At 37.7% G+C, this 17,948-nt stretch overlaps 1 protein-coding gene across 1 annotated transcript in view; it reads left to right on the top strand.

The window, feature by feature from the left end:
* Nucleotides 1-17,948, top strand: part of SDK1 (sidekick cell adhesion molecule 1) — a 400,458-nt gene that overhangs the window by 217,354 nt on the left and 165,156 nt on the right. Inside the window, exons 24-25 of the mRNA XM_052000079.1 lie at nucleotides 6,523-6,717; nucleotides 10,726-10,927. Of these exons, the coding sequence (XP_051856039.1) occupies nucleotides 6,523-6,717; nucleotides 10,726-10,927 (397 nt within the window). The remainder of the gene's footprint in view (nucleotides 1-6,522; nucleotides 6,718-10,725; nucleotides 10,928-17,948) is intronic.

Here is a 17,948-nt window from a genome sequence, read left to right as displayed (position 1 = left end):
ACTCTTTGACTTCATCTCCAGCATTCTTTCACATGACTTTAATTTCTATATTATAGTTAGCCTTTATGGCCAATGCCTTCATTTTTTAGAAGAGAAGATGAAGTATCAGAGGAAGCAATTGATTTTCTCCCAAGTCACACAGGTAGTAAGCAGCTGAAATTGTTTTCATACTCGGATCTCCTAATTCAAAATACAGCAAGCTTTGTCTTCATCATTCTGCCTCCATGCCATTAGACCATAAACTCCTTTATAACAAAGCCCATGATTTATCTGCCTTTGTATCTTTATCAACTAACATAGCAAGTATTTAACAGAGGTTGTTAAATACCTGACACAGAGGAACCCAGCATTCTGGGGCATTACTTTGGGTCCTTAGAAAACCCTGGTTCTTTCTCACAGAACTGGAGGTTTGAGAAGCATTTCCCCCAGCTAAAACACTTGTAGGTAGGGCTTCTCCGCCGTGTCACCTCACTGAGGGATGTTTGGCTGAAATCTTTCTGTGTGTAATCAGTCCTTAATGCAGTTTTTCTTTGGTGTAGTTTAGCCTAGGGAAGTGAAGCAAGATATGGTAGCTAAGGTTTCTCCCTTAGTTAAAGATGTAGAGCTTCTCCCCATGTGTACTCTCTAATGGAAGGTAATGTTGATCCTTTGGCTAAAATCTTTTACACAATTAGAGATTTTCCTCTCCTGTGCGTGTTCTGTGGTGAAACGTAAGTGGACCCAGAATGGATGACTCTTCCGCAGCCTGTATCAAAGTGTTGGAGTCCCTTGGATAACATTGGATTGGGCTGAAAGTCTTTCTGGAAGCAACTCTTCTCCATTCACCCTTATGTGAGACAGGCTTCTGTTGGTTTGAGAAAAATTTTTCCCCTCCTTTTTTACAGGTGGGAATGTTCCTAGTATGGCACTCACAAGACTTTTCTGAGGAGAGAAGGGAACATAGAGAGTTATTGGATCTTCCTTATAAACCCTTTTCCTTGCCCTCTTCTGTAGCACTTCTTCCTGGGCTCAAAGGGAGGTGGTAGCTTGGGGATTTTCATCACAGGATCCTTTCTCTTGAGGATTATCATCATAGATCCTTTTCACACAGATTGGTTTGGCTCCTGCTAGAATCTGCTCCTCTCCCATAAAGCCAGGCTACCCATCCTTGGTGTATTTACATCTGTCAAGTCAGGGACTCAGATTGAATGCAAATAGCAATCATCTGTGCTTTGGACAGAAATCCTGAGGGTTTTCCCTCCCAAAACGACCAATTTAGATTGTTTGGTGTTTTTTTTTTTGACCAGGTGAAAGAGGGGATTCTTTTCCTCGATTACTACCTAGCCTTAATCACTGAATGGGAGCGGCCTCAGTCAAACTGAGACCCATTGTAGACCTTAGCTTAAAAAAGCCACGGACTCCCCCTGCATCCAGGACCATCTCCAGTCGTTCTGACCTATTTCTGGCCACTTTACCCAGATGGCTCTGGAAGGTAAACTGAGGCGGTGACCTTGCACAGCCTCCCTCACTTAGATCCAGTTCACTTGTATGTCATGGCGTCATCCCCCACCCTCACCCCATGTCATGGTCCTCTTATAGAACAAAGGATAAACAACAACAATCAAGACAATGAGATTCATTGTCTAAGAGTAACTGTCCTCCAACTTTACCACAGTGCATCTTTGTAGAGCTTCTTCTGCCTGGGATCCACTCTTCTCATGAGAAGCTACATCAATAAAGGCTGTCTGCTGGGTCCAAGGGCTTGTACCCTCCCTGGACCCCGGGTCTGGGCTGTGGCTTCTGCACCCGAGTCTCTAAGAAGCCATTCCTGAGGGCTTGGGAAGGATCTGGGAGATCTCTAGACTCTTAGTTCAATCCCTCCCATAGAGTTAGAACTTCCCCACTATTCTTCAGCTATTCTGTTCTCCTGGGCCCAGATATTGCTAGATGAAGGTCAGAGACTCCAATATGGCTATTGTTCAGTTGTTTTATTCAGGTCTGACTCTTCCTGACCTTATTTGGGGTTTCCTTGGCAAAAATACTGGAGTGGTTTCTTTCTCCAGCTCATTTTTAGAGATGAGGAACTGATACATGAGAAAAGGTAAGTGACATGCCTAGAGTTACTAATTAGTGTCATATACCATATTCAAACTCAAGTCTTCTTGACTCCAGGCTGGGCACTTTAGCCACTGCAAACTCGCTCTGATACCAGCAGCTGTATCATTGGTTTCTTAATCTGAATACTTAGTTTTAGTCACTCAGGGAGAGAAAGTGAGGCCAGAATCTATCAGGACTTTGTTTTCTTCCCGTATGGAAACATTTCTGGGAGGTCTTGGGTTCAGGGGCCTCTTCACAAGGAGTCTGCTTATCCTCTACTAATGGGAGCAGTGCCTTGACTTTAGGTGCAATGGCCATCTCAAAAAAAAAAAAAAAAAAAAAGGCCATTTCTTAAAACTTAATTTTCTTTTCTCCATCAGGCACAGTGATCTTCCAACATCCTTGATCTCCCAGTAATGTCAGCCTGGGAGCCTCCTAGGGCCTGATTCCATTCTTTCTTCTTCTGAAGTATCCCATGGTATTTAGTCTTTTCCTTGCACTTGGACTGTGTATTTCCACAGGTTCTTCCTAGAGCAGCCTCCACCTATTTACACACACACACACACACACATACACACACACACACACACACACACACACACACACACACATCCCTTCATTTAGTTCAGAGAAGTTGGAAGGGACCTTAAAAGTTATCTACTTGGACAAAAATCCCCCACTATTACATCTCTAACAAAAGGTCAAAGAAAATAAAATTAAAATCTTTCTTTCAATATCAAACCATTGTTTTAATTTGGTTCAATTGAATAAAAATTTTTTTTAATTTCTTCTAATCCTTCCCTCTGAAGCTACATAAATTAAGTCTGATCACTCTTCCAAATGACATATCTTCAAATATTGAAAGACAGCTTCTATGTCTACCAAAGGGTATTTCTGTTTTTGTTTTTTCCCCTTCAGGTTAAATAGTGCCAGTTCCTTTGGTCTTCTCTCTCTTTTTAAAATTCCAACCTCCATTGAGACCATTTGGCATCTTCCCAGCCCCTGCCCTTTATAATTTGTCCAGCTATGAAATGATATCCACTACTATAACATATGGGAGACACAAAGGATGATAATTATACAGAGGTCAGATCTATAGTCTATACTAGCACTGTCTCCTATTATTGCCAGCTGCCATTAATTCATTATAATCTATATTATAAAAGCAAGAGGACACTGACACAAAATGGAAAGGCTCCTATTCTGAACATAATGACTGCCATCTGGAGTCCATTTAAACTCTGCTCTTCACAGGTGGTAATATGTGCTGTGATGTTTCAAAGAATCCACAATCTCATCGATATGGGTACTCCCTTCTCTGGGACAGGTTGTCATCCACCTTTGTTTTCCTATCCTCAGGTAGTTCTTAACTGTGCCCTTCTCTCAATCCAATATACGAGGTTTTCTTCCGCTTTTCTTACTGTACTCTCTTACTATTCTGTTACTGATGAAACAATCAGGCTGCCTCTTTGTAGCTCTCACTTTCATTATATGACTGGTACATCTCTATTTCCAGTCCTGCATAGAAGCAAGAATGAAAAGAGACCTTAGACATTATCTACTTAACCCCTACATTTTATTTCAACAAGAAAAGCAGCATTTTCTCAATGATGGTTTTTATATCATTCCTTGTACACAATGTCATTATTGTGACAGGTAGTTTATACTAACTGTACAATTTTCTTTGTTGCCTACAATTGTGATTCTTCTGAGATCATGATATTCTATGAGCTTTAGCTATATAGTAGTCATTGGCAAAATATGGGTGATTAAAAGATGGCCTTTTGCTACAACCAACGCTTACTGAAATACACATGCACTTTCCCAAGTGGGAAATGCCGACCACCTTCTGTTCAGTTCTGGCCCAGCTCATTGCTCACCTCTAGTGCCTTTTCAAAATAGAATAAATGGTGGGGCAGCTAGATGGCCCAGAGATGGGGCACGAGAGGGCCGAACACTTACTAGCAGTGTGCCCTGGGCGAGGCACTTAACCTGAATTGCTTCACACACACACACAAATGGGTAACTATGTCATAATCCAGTAAACAAGCCTTCCTTGTTGTTGTGGATAGTTAGGCTGACCTTCAGTTCAGTGTTACATATCACGGATGTATAAAGTTCTGCATGGAGATCCAAAATAGTTACTATTATAATGAGATGAGTGTTGTGTGGCATTTCTTTTGATGTTTGTCTTCCCATAACATGCAGCAGTCATCGTGCTTGCAAATTGTTCCCTAGTCTGACTTACTGTGGGGGAAAGCCAAGGTCTTTACCTATCCATGCATTAACTAAACTATCAATCTCCTGAGGAGAAACCATCGAATTCTTTTTGCCAGTGGCCTCACTCTTTCATTTCTTGGTCTTCTGGCTGATGTAAAGCCAGGGGATTAACGGAACGGTAATTGTCTAGCATGATAAGTACAGCATGGATCAATGACAGATACTGTCTGTTCTCTCTAGAAAGTTGGGCATAAAAGGAGTTTACTCTCTGATAGTTCTTAGTTCTTTTTTCTTCCACAGTTCTTGCTTATAGGAAAAAGAACACAATTGTCTCCTATCACTGCATGCAGGCGCACACACACATGAAAAAGGACTCTTTTCTTAATCTCTTAGCTTAGATATGATTGCCTCTGCTCTGTTTCTTATAACACATATCCCTTAACTCATCTAATTATCCCATTTACTTCCCCATACACATCAATCCTTTACTGTTAGAAGAATTTGTATAGCTTTGATTAGTCAGCAGTTGCCTTATGCAGGTTTCAAAAGAGCCTTTTTGTCTTTATTATGTCCTGTACCATTCTGGTTAATTTATTCAGCCTCTTGTACTGAAGGAATCTGGTTACTTCCATTTTCATCCTGATACTGATGCTATGGTATTACATTGTAGTACATTAAATCTGAAGCATAAGTCATAAAGCGCTACCTTGCCATTTATTGTCCAGCCACTGGTTGCCATAAGAACCATTGTCATCTCATTTATCTCCAGTTTTTATTTTCTAGCACCAAAACTCATGATGGTATAACCCCACCTAGCAGCTCTCTGGTTGGCAACTTTTCCTATCTAATTTCTCTTTCCTCCCTCTATCGCCTCCCTCTTGGCAAGCCTGGGATAGTCACCTATGAAAACTTTTAGCTTTCTGCTCTTGTAAGAAACATAGCAAAGACAAAGTATTCAAGTCATAACTGGGACTGGGAATTCATGCTTGAACCACTGTAGAAGTCTTTACAGTTCAAAGGATGAGCTGAGTGTTAGCAAAAACTTGTGAAGACAGAGTTTAGCTGTCTTCCTACTTTACCTGTTCTCTAGAAAAACTCAAAACATTGAAAAATTTAAAATTTTATTAATTTGAGGACCACAAAGCCATGGTCCATTATGGTGTCAATCAGTTTGGGAATTTAACATTTGGACCACAAATTCTTAGCAAACTCAAAAAAAAAAAAAAAAAAAAAAAAAAGAAAAGTTGGCACTTCTTCCTGAGGGGCCATTTGTCTCACCAGTATAGGAGGCTTTAGGATGGCCTGGTTGAAGTTATCTGAGCAATAATAATGTCTGATCAGCTGACAACTCTTAATAATGAAGTCACTTTAAGAGAAGTTTAAAACCTACAAAGCCCTCACTAGACTGATTAATAAGTGTATTCCTTGGCAAGAAGGGTGTTATTCAAAGTAGAACCCACCATTCCCTATCTCCCCCCTCATCTCCATCCCAGCTCAGAGTTGCCTAAAGTGTTGCAACTTGGGAGAAAAAGAAAAAGATACAGAAAGCCTTTTTTTTTTTTTTTTTTTTGACATAAAGAAATAGAAATGTGCTTGTGCCATCAATTACAGCTTTGGGATGCTGGATATCTGGGAAGATGAAAGGGAGTAACTATGAATAACAGATCTGAGAGTCAACTGGATATGTGCTGTGGCTATCCAAGGTGCTGTACTGTCTAAGCAGGCAAGGTATTGCATATTTTAAAAACCAGTCTAGTGACATGGTATTCTGCTCCCTATCTTTGCAGGGGTGATGGTGTTGGTATGGAAAAGGAGATTAGTTTCTCTGTACTGACTCACCCTGTCAAAAACAATTGTGTGGACTCTGCTGGTCTTTGTGGCATTCTCTCAGCGTACCAATGTACTCGGGAAAGATGAAACTGTTTTCACATCTCGTTCCTGTGAAGGATGAAGAGTGAAACAAGTTTCATGGTGGATTAATGCACAAAAGGCTCTTCCATTCATCACTGTGTGTGAAGTTTCCCTTTTAATGTACTATATATGCATGTGAGGCAGGGGGGAATAAGTGATAAAAGAAATATAATAAAAATGGTTTTGTTTGTCTTTCCAATAAATAAGTAATTAGGATGCACTAGGAATCTAGCATTATCCTTCACTGAAAGAATGTACAACAAAGCTAAATCTTTTCCTCTGCTCTTTTTGTCTTGGTGGCTAATGTATATCCAGGATATCAGATTGCATATCGTCTTGCTACCAGCAGTCCCAACAAGTTTACCACTGTTGAAGTTGGCTCTACTGTCAGGCAGTTCACTGCTACAGATCTCACTCCGGAGTCAGCATATATCTTCAGGGCATCCGCAAAGACAAGACAGGGATGGGGGGAACCTTTAGAAGCCACAGTCATCACAACTGAAAAGAGAGGTAAGATTTACAAGATCATATTCCAAAGTCATAGACAGAATACATATGGCAGACTTGTACTGTCCATTCCTGAACTCATTCAATATAATATTTAGCTTTCTCTATTGTTTCATATTTTAATCTCTGTACTATTCTAATTGCTACCCAAGTCAGGTTTTTTCATATAGCTGCCATTTCTCATATAAGTTTTCATGACACATTAGCCAGCAATGGCAAAACCAAACCAATGCAATGCGGATAGGCTTCTCAACTTCACTTATATCAAAAAGCTTTATTTATAAAAAGTATTTATTTGTGTACTTCCCTTCATCCCAACTCCAATTGTCCTTCCATTGTTTCTGCATTTCCTAAAAGTGTCAGCAGGGTCTGACCTCTGTAGACCAAATGTCCTTCCTGTTACTCTTACTGCTATTACTCTTAAAGTTAACCTTCCCTAAATAAAATAAAATGTCATACAAAGCTATAAGCAGTTTTTTTTTTATTATTTATTTCCAACTATGTTAAAATCCTGTGAATAATACTTAATTTGAGCATTCCAAAAGTGAACAGTGAAGATATTAACTCTTAACTATCCATGTTGTCTAAGTCATTTCTTTTCAGCTTTCCAAAACTATAATAAAATTAATACTTTTTATTAAGTATTAATTAAATAGGAATGTAATTCTTATTTATTAGGAAATTAAGGAAAATGCACTAAACCCAATCAATATATTTGAAGGGTGATAGATATTAAGTTAAGCATTATTAGAGTCTTACAGTCACTCGATGTCAGATTTCAGAAGGAAAAAAAAATATTTCTAGAGTGTATTTACATTTAAAAAGAAGATGTATTTAAAAGAAGGAAACTTCCTTTTCAGATTCTGAAAATGTTCAAGTGTTAAGACTTTTTTGGTCCTCCCACCTTAAACTATATGAAAATATGAGTTATTCTTACACTGTATTAGTAAGTGACCCCTTCACCTAATCATTTATGCAGAACTAATATTATTTTATTTACAGGTGCCTCAGTCAGATAGAGAGGTGGCTTCAAAGTCCCTAAGACCTGGGTTCAAGTACTGGTGTTGACACATACTGGTTCAGTGATCCTAGGCAAAGGCACTTAAATTCTCAGTGGTGCCCTGACCAAGTCTCTAAAGTTAGAAATTGCAGAAGAGATGCTAGCTTGTATTGGTTGAAAGAATTTCTTATCTGGGTTATACCCCTCTATTAATGAAATCTCAGATCATCAATTCCTTTTCTTGGTATTTATGCTAGACCCAGTGAAATAATTGTTGATTTATTTTGCTTTGTTTAGGTTTTTTTTTTTTTTTTTATGTGTTTGTTTGGGGTTTTTTTGTTTGTTTTTTTTAACCAAATTCCTCATACTGATCTTTAAGGTTCTTCATAATCCAGCCGTAGTTTCTTTTTTTTTCTCCAACTACTTCTCTAATTTTCTTCTGCCATGTTAGTTTTCTAACTATCCCCTGAACATACCCTACTCATCTCTTAATCTATGCCCATGTTCATTCCTTGCTAGTTGTATGTCTTCTTCTTTATTCATCTAAATCCTTCCCATCTTCTCTAGAATGCCTTCCAGGAAATTCTAGCCTATCCTAATAGCTCTTTTTCTCTCCTGACCTCTCATTTTATTCTTTTTTTATATTTTTCTCTGAGTTTTTTTTCTATACTTCAATCTTTTCTCTTCAACAAGATTCTAGGTTTCTTAAGGGCAGGGTTGTATCATAAGCCTCTTTTGTTTCCACTATAATCAGAAACACAATAGTGAGCACAGAGCAAAAAAGCTCAATAAATATTTGAAATGAAGGGTCAACATGCTGATAAATTTACTGTCCTCTATGAGACAATAATAAAAAATATGAATTATCTAGAATTTGTCATCTTCCTAAAAGCCAAAAAATTTTGAACCTTGAGGTAGAAAGAATTACAAGGAAAAGGCTATTCACACTACATATTTGTGTATATTATATTACAAACCCAAGGACATAAATTGTTCCATAATTACCTTCCAAGTTATCTCTATAATATATCACATGATTTTTCAAGGACAATTTTTCATTGGCCCATTAACTGGGTCTACTTTAACATCCTCTGTTTCTATTTTTAAAAGTTACTTGTATATTATCACTGATTATACATTAGCCACAGAACATAATTCCTTTGTAGACATTGCACTAACAGTATTGCTTTTCGGTTATTCGAACATTTGGGGACAGGTTAAGCGTGAAAGTCTTGCTCTAAAACCATATCTTCTTTGGAACTTATCTATAGCTGCATTTCTCTTATAAGCAAGTACCCAAAAGGTTTGGAACTAAGCTCTCTATGGGCTTGAAACTAAATGCCACTTCCAGGGGTTTAAAACTCGTCATCTTCCTGAGAGCTGGTATATACCATTATAAGTACTCAGCATTTTTTTGTAGTAATCTATTAGGGGAAAAAAAATTAAACCCATATCAAGAGCTTGAGATTGGAGTTTTGCCAAAGGGTTAAAGTCAAACTTAAGTGCATTAAAATGAATCATATTTGAGTGTTAGGTATTAACATTAAGACCCTTTTTGATGTACCCTAATCCACAAACACCTGCCTGATGCTGATAGAACAGAGCAGTGGCTTATACAGCAATAGCCGCCCCACTCCTTTACGCCATAGCTGCTGGTGATGTTAAGGAAACTTCTGGCTCCCTCATATAGTTCTTTCAGCCTTCATGGTTCAGCCAGAGAAAATCTGAAGTACCAAGCCAAATATGCTTTTTGAGAAAGAGGGAAAGGAGAGAATGAAATGCTATTAATACAGACAGAGCTTCAGAGAAATCAGGTTGTGTGGGGTTTGTACTTATGGAAACAAGTGCTGATTAAGTTGAATCGAATAGCTTCTCACAGACAAGTCACTGTGGTGTCGACAATCAATTGCTGCTTTATTACATGCCACCCATTTTAATCAGAATCAATAATCTTCATGATAAACAATTAAACAATTATTCCTCACTCTATTGAGTTTCTCTATTGAAATCGATGGGGTGAGGAGACATGGTGACAGGAGAACAGATCTATATTCAGATACCATGTCCTGGCATCTACAGCACCTGCATGCCCATTCTCCATCGCCAAAGAAATGGCATAATATGCCATTATCCTGAAGAATTCCACACAATTGGAACCCGTTGTTTTAACTCTTTAGGTTAAGGAATTTAAATCAAAGATAATGTTATGTTATGCATAAACTATAGTCAGACTTCTAAGAAGGAAGGAAGGAAAAAGAAAGAAAAAAGAAAAGAAAGAAGTAAAAAGGATAAAAAGAAAAAGAAGGAAAATAAGGAAAGAAAGACAAGGAAAAGAAAAAAGAAAGCAAGGAAAAGAAAAAAGAAAGAAAGGAAAAAGAAAAAAGGAAGGAAAAGAAAGAAGGAACGAAAAGAAAGAAAGAAGGAAGGAAAATAGAAAGAGAGAGAAAAAAAGAAAGAAAAAAGAAAGAAAGAAAGAAAAGAAGAAGGAAAACAGGCAGAAAGGAGGAAGGGAAGAAGGGAGAGATAGGGGGGAACAAAAGAGGAAGAAAAAAAGAAAAGAGGCAAAAGTTTAAAAAAACTAAAAGATGATTAGAAGTACAAACAGGCTTCCTACAGTCTCAGTTGTCACTCAAAGCCACTTGTCTTTGATGTCCTGAATACTACTGGGTACATCTTTTATTGATTCTCTTCCGTTTTCCACCAGAAACTAGCCTGTCTCTGCTGAGAATGGAGTGTTCTACGAGGAAGCAGCCATTTTCTCATCAAAGTATTTCAGCATCAGAGCTGTATTCTTTCTAGAGTCAGTTATAAGGATGTAGGCATCTATATTTCATATGAAAGTAGCAACTATTTTAGTAGCTTTCCTTTACATCTATATGGTCAAAATGACTTATATTGGACAATGCAGAATAAGATAATTGTTATCTGTAGAACAGGCCAGTTTCAAGTGGGAAGGTTTCAGGATCAAGGATTTCTGGATTTGCGTCTGTCATTCTTTGGTTTCATTTCAGATCGTCCAGCTCCACCCAGACATCTTCTGATTCCCCAGTCAGAAGTGACCTCTCGGAGCCTACAACTTCAGTGGGTCCCCGGCAGTGATGGGTCATCCCCAATACGGTATTTCACAGTTCAGATCCGAGAGCTACCGGGCGGAGAGTGGCAAACGTACTCTTCATCCATCAGCCATGAGGCCACGGCTTATGTTATTGAAAGGTAACACAAAGCATCCTAGGAATCATATTGGGCATGGTGGTAACTACCTTCCAAGGGCAATTCTTAAGAATGTGAAATGGCTCTGATTTAGGTTAAGCAATTTATTTGATTGATGTTAATCAAGGGCACCAGAGTGCAATGGAAAAATTACTGATTCTGGAGTTGGAGGATCTGAATTCAAATCCTGCCTCCATCACTCTGTGCAATCTTGGGCAGATCACTTCACTTCCATGAGTTCAATTTTTTCTTTAAAATGAGAATTTGGAACTGTATGGCCTCTGAGATCCTCTTTCAATTCAAGAGCTACTATCCTATGGTTCTGCCCCCAAGTTCAGTGTCATCGAAGTAGGCGATGGGAGTCAGAGAGAATTTGATCTTGGTGTAGAAAGGCTTGTGAAAATCATTGACATTTGGCTTTTGTAAAACACTTCCCTGTCTGCCATGTATTTCTTGGCAGTTTTGGTGTTGTTCTTATTGACTCTGCCTTTAGAGTAAATAAGATTCCAAATAATCAGGATAACATTTATTTTTCAGGCACATAGTATCGGATATAATTCATGAAAACAATTCACACTACTACTAGTTCTCCTCCATCTTCTATTCCTCCTCCTTTTCCTCCTCCTATTCCTATTCCTTCTTCTCTTCCTTCTTTTCTTCCTCCTTCTTCTCCTCTTCTTTCTTCCTCCTCCTTCTCCTCCTTCTTTCCTTTATCTTCTCCTCCTCTTCCTCTTCCTCCTCTTTCTATGATTTCATTGGCATACAGAACTCCATCTAACAATACAGAAGGCTTGCAAATTGTTGTCTTAGGGAGTTATACCTGGTGCAATAAAAGATAAAATTACTTGCCTAAGATTATATATGAAGAGATGTTATTGAAGAGATTGAAGATTTTAGAGATGGGATGCAAAAAGAGATGGGTTTCTCATAATCTAAGCCTGATTCCCTATTCACTACTCAATTCTGCTGCCCTCTGACTCTCTGAAATTAAAGTTTCATCCTCTTTTTATTCATTTACTTTCTATACTTAGTGGGAAATGCAATAAGAGGAGGAAAAAAAAAGGAGAAGGAAGAGGAGTACATGAGGAAAAAGAAATTTATAGAGAAATCCTCTTCTGATATCTCATTATAGTATAAAAGTAACCCTGTATTCTTGAAGGTTAGATTACTGCAGTACAAGCTACCAACCTGGCAAGGATTTGAGGTACAGTTCAGAGCCAGACAGCTCTCTGAGCCTATCGCTGTTCAGAGTAGGTCATCACCAGAAAGTCGACCAGCAGAGCACAAATCTTATTCCACAGCAAACCATGAATTCGTGCAAAATGTTTCTGGTGCTTTGTAATTTCCATGGCAAGTCCCCAAATGTTTTCTCCTTAGACTCTAATAACAATTCAGTAGGACAATAAAGACACAAATCATGGTCCATATTTCACAAGATTAGGAAACTAAAAATGGCCTACTCCGTTGCCATATAGGAATGCCTCTAATGGTTTTTCTACCTTAAAAAATGTGAGATTTTCTAAGCCTATCACCCAAAGTTCAATTCATTGAAACCATCTTTTTTTCTGCTCTTGTGACTAGAGTGTGGTGTAGGAAAACAAGCATTGCATTCAAATTTGAAGGTCCAAGACAGTATGGAAAGGTTCTGATTCATGCTCTAAATTGCTGTATAACTTGAGACAAGCTTCTCCATCTCTCTGAGCTTGACTCTTCTATAAAAATCAGAAGTCTGACTAGATTATCCCTAAAGCTTCTTCCAACATTAACACTATGGCTCTCTAATTTGCCTAGGGTTTCTCAAAGAATTTGTGGAAGGGGAAAAAAAAGAATCAAACCAAAACAGCTGAACTTCTTTACACATTTCTACTCATGCTTTGAACAACCCAGCCTAGAGTCTAGAATTTCTGACTCTCTTCAAATTAGGTTATACTGGGAGCTGTAGTAATTTCAGCTGAAATCACTCAACATTTACAGCAAGGAATTTGCCTGACCCCATCCCAGTGAAGTGGATTTATCTCCCAAAGAGCTCACTGTTTTCATAACATGACACTCAGAAGTGTCACAACCTTTTTTTAATAAACAGCTACCTCATTACCCAAACTTAAATCATATGATTGTTTTGGATTGGAGACATTGGGAACCTAATTCAATTAGCTATGTGCAAAGAGATATAAATAATTTTATCCTTTTGTATAATTGTCTGAAAAAAGTCCCAAATGTGGTGCCTGTAGTCAAGCCCTCTAAAATCAAACAGACTAATTGTGTGCTTTGGACTTCATGTTGAAAACTGAAAGGTCCATGTTTCAAGACAGACAGTTTAATTTGGTGGAAGAGAGACTGTTGTCAATTTCCTAATGGGTTAGAACTAGGACAAATGCTTACTCTACCTGTCAATAAAAAACATTTAACTGTCAGAACCTGGGAAAAGCAATATTTTGAACCAGCTATAGTGTAATCTCCCTTAATGTTTAATAATCCCTGCCTTTTAGTTTTATTTGTATAGGCTACCTGAGTTGCATGAAGTGTATGGACCAAAAAAATCACAGATTTAACCATTGAAAAGTATATAGTACAGATTTAACTTTTGAAATATATAACATTTAAAATAAAAAGTTAGTTCCCTTATATATTATTGGGGTTTTTTGTTGTTGTTATGGTTATTAATGGGCACATATTATGTCATCTAAGTTTTGTGATTATTAAAAATAATGATTTATTTAATTTATTATTCTAACACTTAATGTTTATGTATACATGTTAAATCACTAAATATTTACATACACAGCAATGGTTTAGAAAATATGTTTTTTGCCTTCAAAGTGCTTACAATCTAATTTAGGATTTGTTGCTTTTGTGTCCTGAACCTCTTTGATAATCTGGTGGAGCCACTGAATCTGAATCTTTTAAAATGCATAAAATAAAATACAGAGATTACAAAAGAAATCAATTATTTTGAAACAAAGATATAAATTTCTTCCCCCACTTAAAATCATATAATCTTTGAAATCTTAAGATTTTTAAGAAAATGATTGATATCATTATCTTTATTATTTATATCATTCATTCATTCTGGCAATTAATTGTGTATTTCTTTGCATACAATTCCATTTTAAAGCATGTCTAATAAGGGACCATGTAATGATGATCCGTTGTGTTTTATTTGTGTAAGTCTTATTTTCCTGACAAAATCGCAAGCCTCTATAAGTTAGAGAGTATGATTTACTTGCTTTAAAACAAAATCTTCCTTATAACAGTACTAATTACCCTGTAGGTCGCATATATATGAATGTGTGCATGTATGCATATATTTGTATGTATATATGGTTGAATATATACATATATATATATATAGTTGAATGAAAAACTTATTGTACTAGATTTGATGTAAATGATTGAAATGTAAATGAAGAAAGAAAGCATATTTTCTATGTTTATGTGCCCATGGTCAAATTTATTTTAAATGTAGAGAAATTCAGTCATTTGTGACTATCTAGTCTAGACAGGAGGAGAAGGGGAAGAAAGAGGAGGAAGAGGAGGAGATAGAGGAGGAAAGGGAAAAGGAAGAAGGGAAAGAAGGAAGAAGAAGAAGAGGAGGAGAAACAGGAGTAGAAGGAGGAGCAGGAAGAGGAGGAGGAGGAAGAAGAGGAGAAGGAGGAAAAAGAAGAAGGATAGCAACCACAATAACAATCAGAATTTATCTAGCACTTCAAAGTTTGCAAATTGCTTTATAAACACTATGTCATTTTACCCTCCCACAAACACTAGAAAATAGGTGCTGTGATTCACATTTTACAGATGAAGAAATTAAGGTACTGCATGGCTAAGTGATTTGCTTAGGGTTACTTTTCTATCTATTTTAAGGAAGGCTATTGATAAACAGGGGGCACAGCCAGAGGAGGGTGAATAGAGTAAGTAAGGAGAGACCTGGACACTGTCACATAAGAATCTCTAGGAAGCAACAGGAGTAAAGTAGATTTGGCTAATGGAGATGTATGATTCCTGTTTTTAAGTATTTGAAGGGTTATGACGGAGAAGCCGCAATCAGGCTTTTTTCCTGGTGCTCAAAAATGAAAGTAGGAAGTATAGGTATTAAGGAGACTTTTTTCTTCTTTTTTTGCTTAATGTACATAAAACCCTTCATAGCCATAAGAGCTGATTAAAAGTTAAATTAGCTGCCTAAGTACCAAGTGGATTCCCTAAACAGTAGAATTCTCTGAATGGAATCTAGATAATCACTTACTATAAAGGAGATTTCTCTCAGTTACAGATTAGATTTAGAGACTTCTAAGATGTCTTCTTCCTTACAATTTCTGTGATTCAGGTTTTCTCTCCATCACTCTCCATCATTTTGGCCCAAGGCAGTACTGACATAAAGACAAAGGGGGGAGGGAATAAGTGTTAAACTAGGCAACAATGATTTTTAACTACAGTAGTGATTCAGAGAAGGGGGAGATCACAGGAGGTTAGGTAGGTTGAGAAGGCTTCAGGGATATGGGATTTAAGCATTTATAAGTGGATCAGAGGGGGACATTGCTAAGTATGTTGGGGAGAATGGAGTAGTATGAGCAACAGCACAAAGGAGAGAATGATGATGTTATACACAAGGACAGTAAGGAGATTTATCTGAAAGGAACAGAGAATATGTGTTGAGAAGTAGGAAAAAAGATTGGAAAACTAAGTCCAGATTTTGGTGAACCTCAAAGGCCTAGCAAAGAGTCTGGATTCAAATTAACAATCATTTATTGAATGTCTATAATGTACTAAGTGTGGTCAGAGTGTGGTGGATTCAAAGGAAAATGAAATAGCCCTACTCTGAGGAAGCTTATATTTATTAGGGGACAGGAACATGAATTGATGTATTAATGATTGAATAACCATTTATTAAATGCTTCTTATGTGGATGCAAATGCAGAAGTGAAATACTCTTTTTCTTCAAGGAATTTATGTTCTTAATAGGGAAAGACAACATAAAAAGGAGTTTTGATTTGGGAAGTTACAGGAATTACGAGTAGAACTATAGGGCAGATTATTGTCAAACTCTTTCCAGTAGCCATGTGGATTCTATTTCTGTTCACAAAGCAAGAGGTGGAAAGGGGTAGGTATGACCATACATGTACAGGGCAGGGCAGCAGTCCAAAGACAGAGTTGCTGGGTAAGTCTAAGTTTTCTGATGGGTGGCTGAAAAGAAAGTAAAAATACATGGTCTGGAGATAGCTAGATATGAGTGAGTTAGGTGGATTTGCAGTGACATAGTAGTTGATCAATATAGCTTAGCTACTAGAGATCCAGAAGTTGTGGATATCATGATACAAGTGAATTGAATTTAAGTGAGGGAAGGCTGTGCAAGTCACTAATCACACTTTCTCCTCCATAGGCATTGGGTCCAGGGGCAAAATAGAAGTCAGAATGACTAGAGATGACTCAAACTTTCATCATATCATTGCTCTGCACTAATCCAACCTCTTCAATGAAATAGTTATCTCCCAATTACTTTCTCCAGAAAACTTCCCCTTTTTCCCACCATTGGGACTGGGTGTTGGAGTTAGTATATTCAAGGAGAGAGGAAGAATCAGGGTAGAGGGAGACTAAAAGAGAGGAAGGAATTGAGGAAAGAAAAAGTCTTTTTAGCTATAACCCAAGCAGTTTGGCCCCAAGGAGATCATTACTAGTCTAGACTAGCATTTTCAGTAGGGGTGGAGGAGTTGGGGTGGGCAGAGGAGGCTTACTTAGGGAGAGTTAGGAGGTACTTCCTTGAGGCATTAAGAGGTCTAAGGCTAGTTTAATTAGTTGGTCTGAAACATTTCTTAGATTCCTCCAAGAAAAGTGATTAAACTCCTTGCTGGGTCAGGTGGTTATTTATTTGCCATTATTATGTTGATGCTTTCTCTCTACTTACTCAGAGTCCAGCCCCTGCATTCGTCACAGGAGATCAAAAGGAGCATCCTTACTATCCAGCTTCAAGTTACTTGTCCTTAGGCCCTAGATCTAAGCTAAGCTCAGGAATCTCTTCCTTCTTGCCTTATTTCAAAGCCAAGAACTTGCACTCCTTAGAAGGCCCCTAAGTTCATAAATCTGATCACATCTTCAAATCGAGTTTGCTTTCAATCAGATAGTAGATTGCAATTCTGACTGTTCACTTGATTTTTAATTCAGTTCAAAGACTTGGCGTTTAGTACATACAAGGCATTGATTATACCTGTAGATAGTCTCCAAAGCCAAGAGACTGGGTACTTGTAATGTGTAGACAAGTATACTGATAAACATAGCTTAAAAGGAGTTCTGGGGTATATGAACTTAAAAAAAGTTCATCATCACCATCACAATTGATAATTATATTTCAATATAATTGGTTTTCTTTGTAATTCTGTGATTTTATTTTTTGCATTTAAACATATTATTCTGAGGAAGAATGCCTGACACATACAAGCACAAAAAAAGAGTTTAAGAACTTCTGCTATATAGCACACAGTAAGATGTGATAAATGGAACACTGGTAGAAAGTATTGAAGGGTTCAGAGGAAAGATCACATTAAATTGCTGCCCAAATAACCTTCCTAATATGTGTTCTGACCTTCCTGCCTCCCTCCTTATAAACCGTCAGTGCTTCATTACTGACTACAGAACTAGACAGCCTAAAATGGGAGGAGGCCCTCCTCTCTGGCTCCAGTCTTCTCATTTCTTCTCAACATGTTCTCTGCTTCCCATAGAGCTAACCTTCATCCCATTCCTTCATCCCATTCTGCCTGATATTTTCATCTTCCATGAAGTCATATAGGCTTTCCTCCATCCCTGTAATACAATCTCTTCTCATCTGTGCAAAAAAAAAAATTTTTTTTTATTCAAGTTCCAGCTTGGATTCCTCTTCTTATCTGGGGCCATCTATAATTCATCTGTGCAGCGATTCCTTTCTCTCTGCATTTCTCCAGAGAACTCCTGTCTTCATGTCTTTGCCTCTGTCTCCTTCTACCTCATATACTTATTGTATTCTATCTCTCGGCAACTCCTTGGGGATAGGATCATATAT

This window comes from Antechinus flavipes, chromosome 1 (genome assembly GCF_016432865.1).
Source record: "Antechinus flavipes isolate AdamAnt ecotype Samford, QLD, Australia chromosome 1, AdamAnt_v2, whole genome shotgun sequence".
Taxonomy (NCBI): domain Eukaryota; kingdom Metazoa; phylum Chordata; class Mammalia; order Dasyuromorphia; family Dasyuridae; genus Antechinus; species Antechinus flavipes.
Note: the sequence above shows the minus strand (reverse complement) of the source record. Positions and strands in the feature narration are given on the sequence as shown.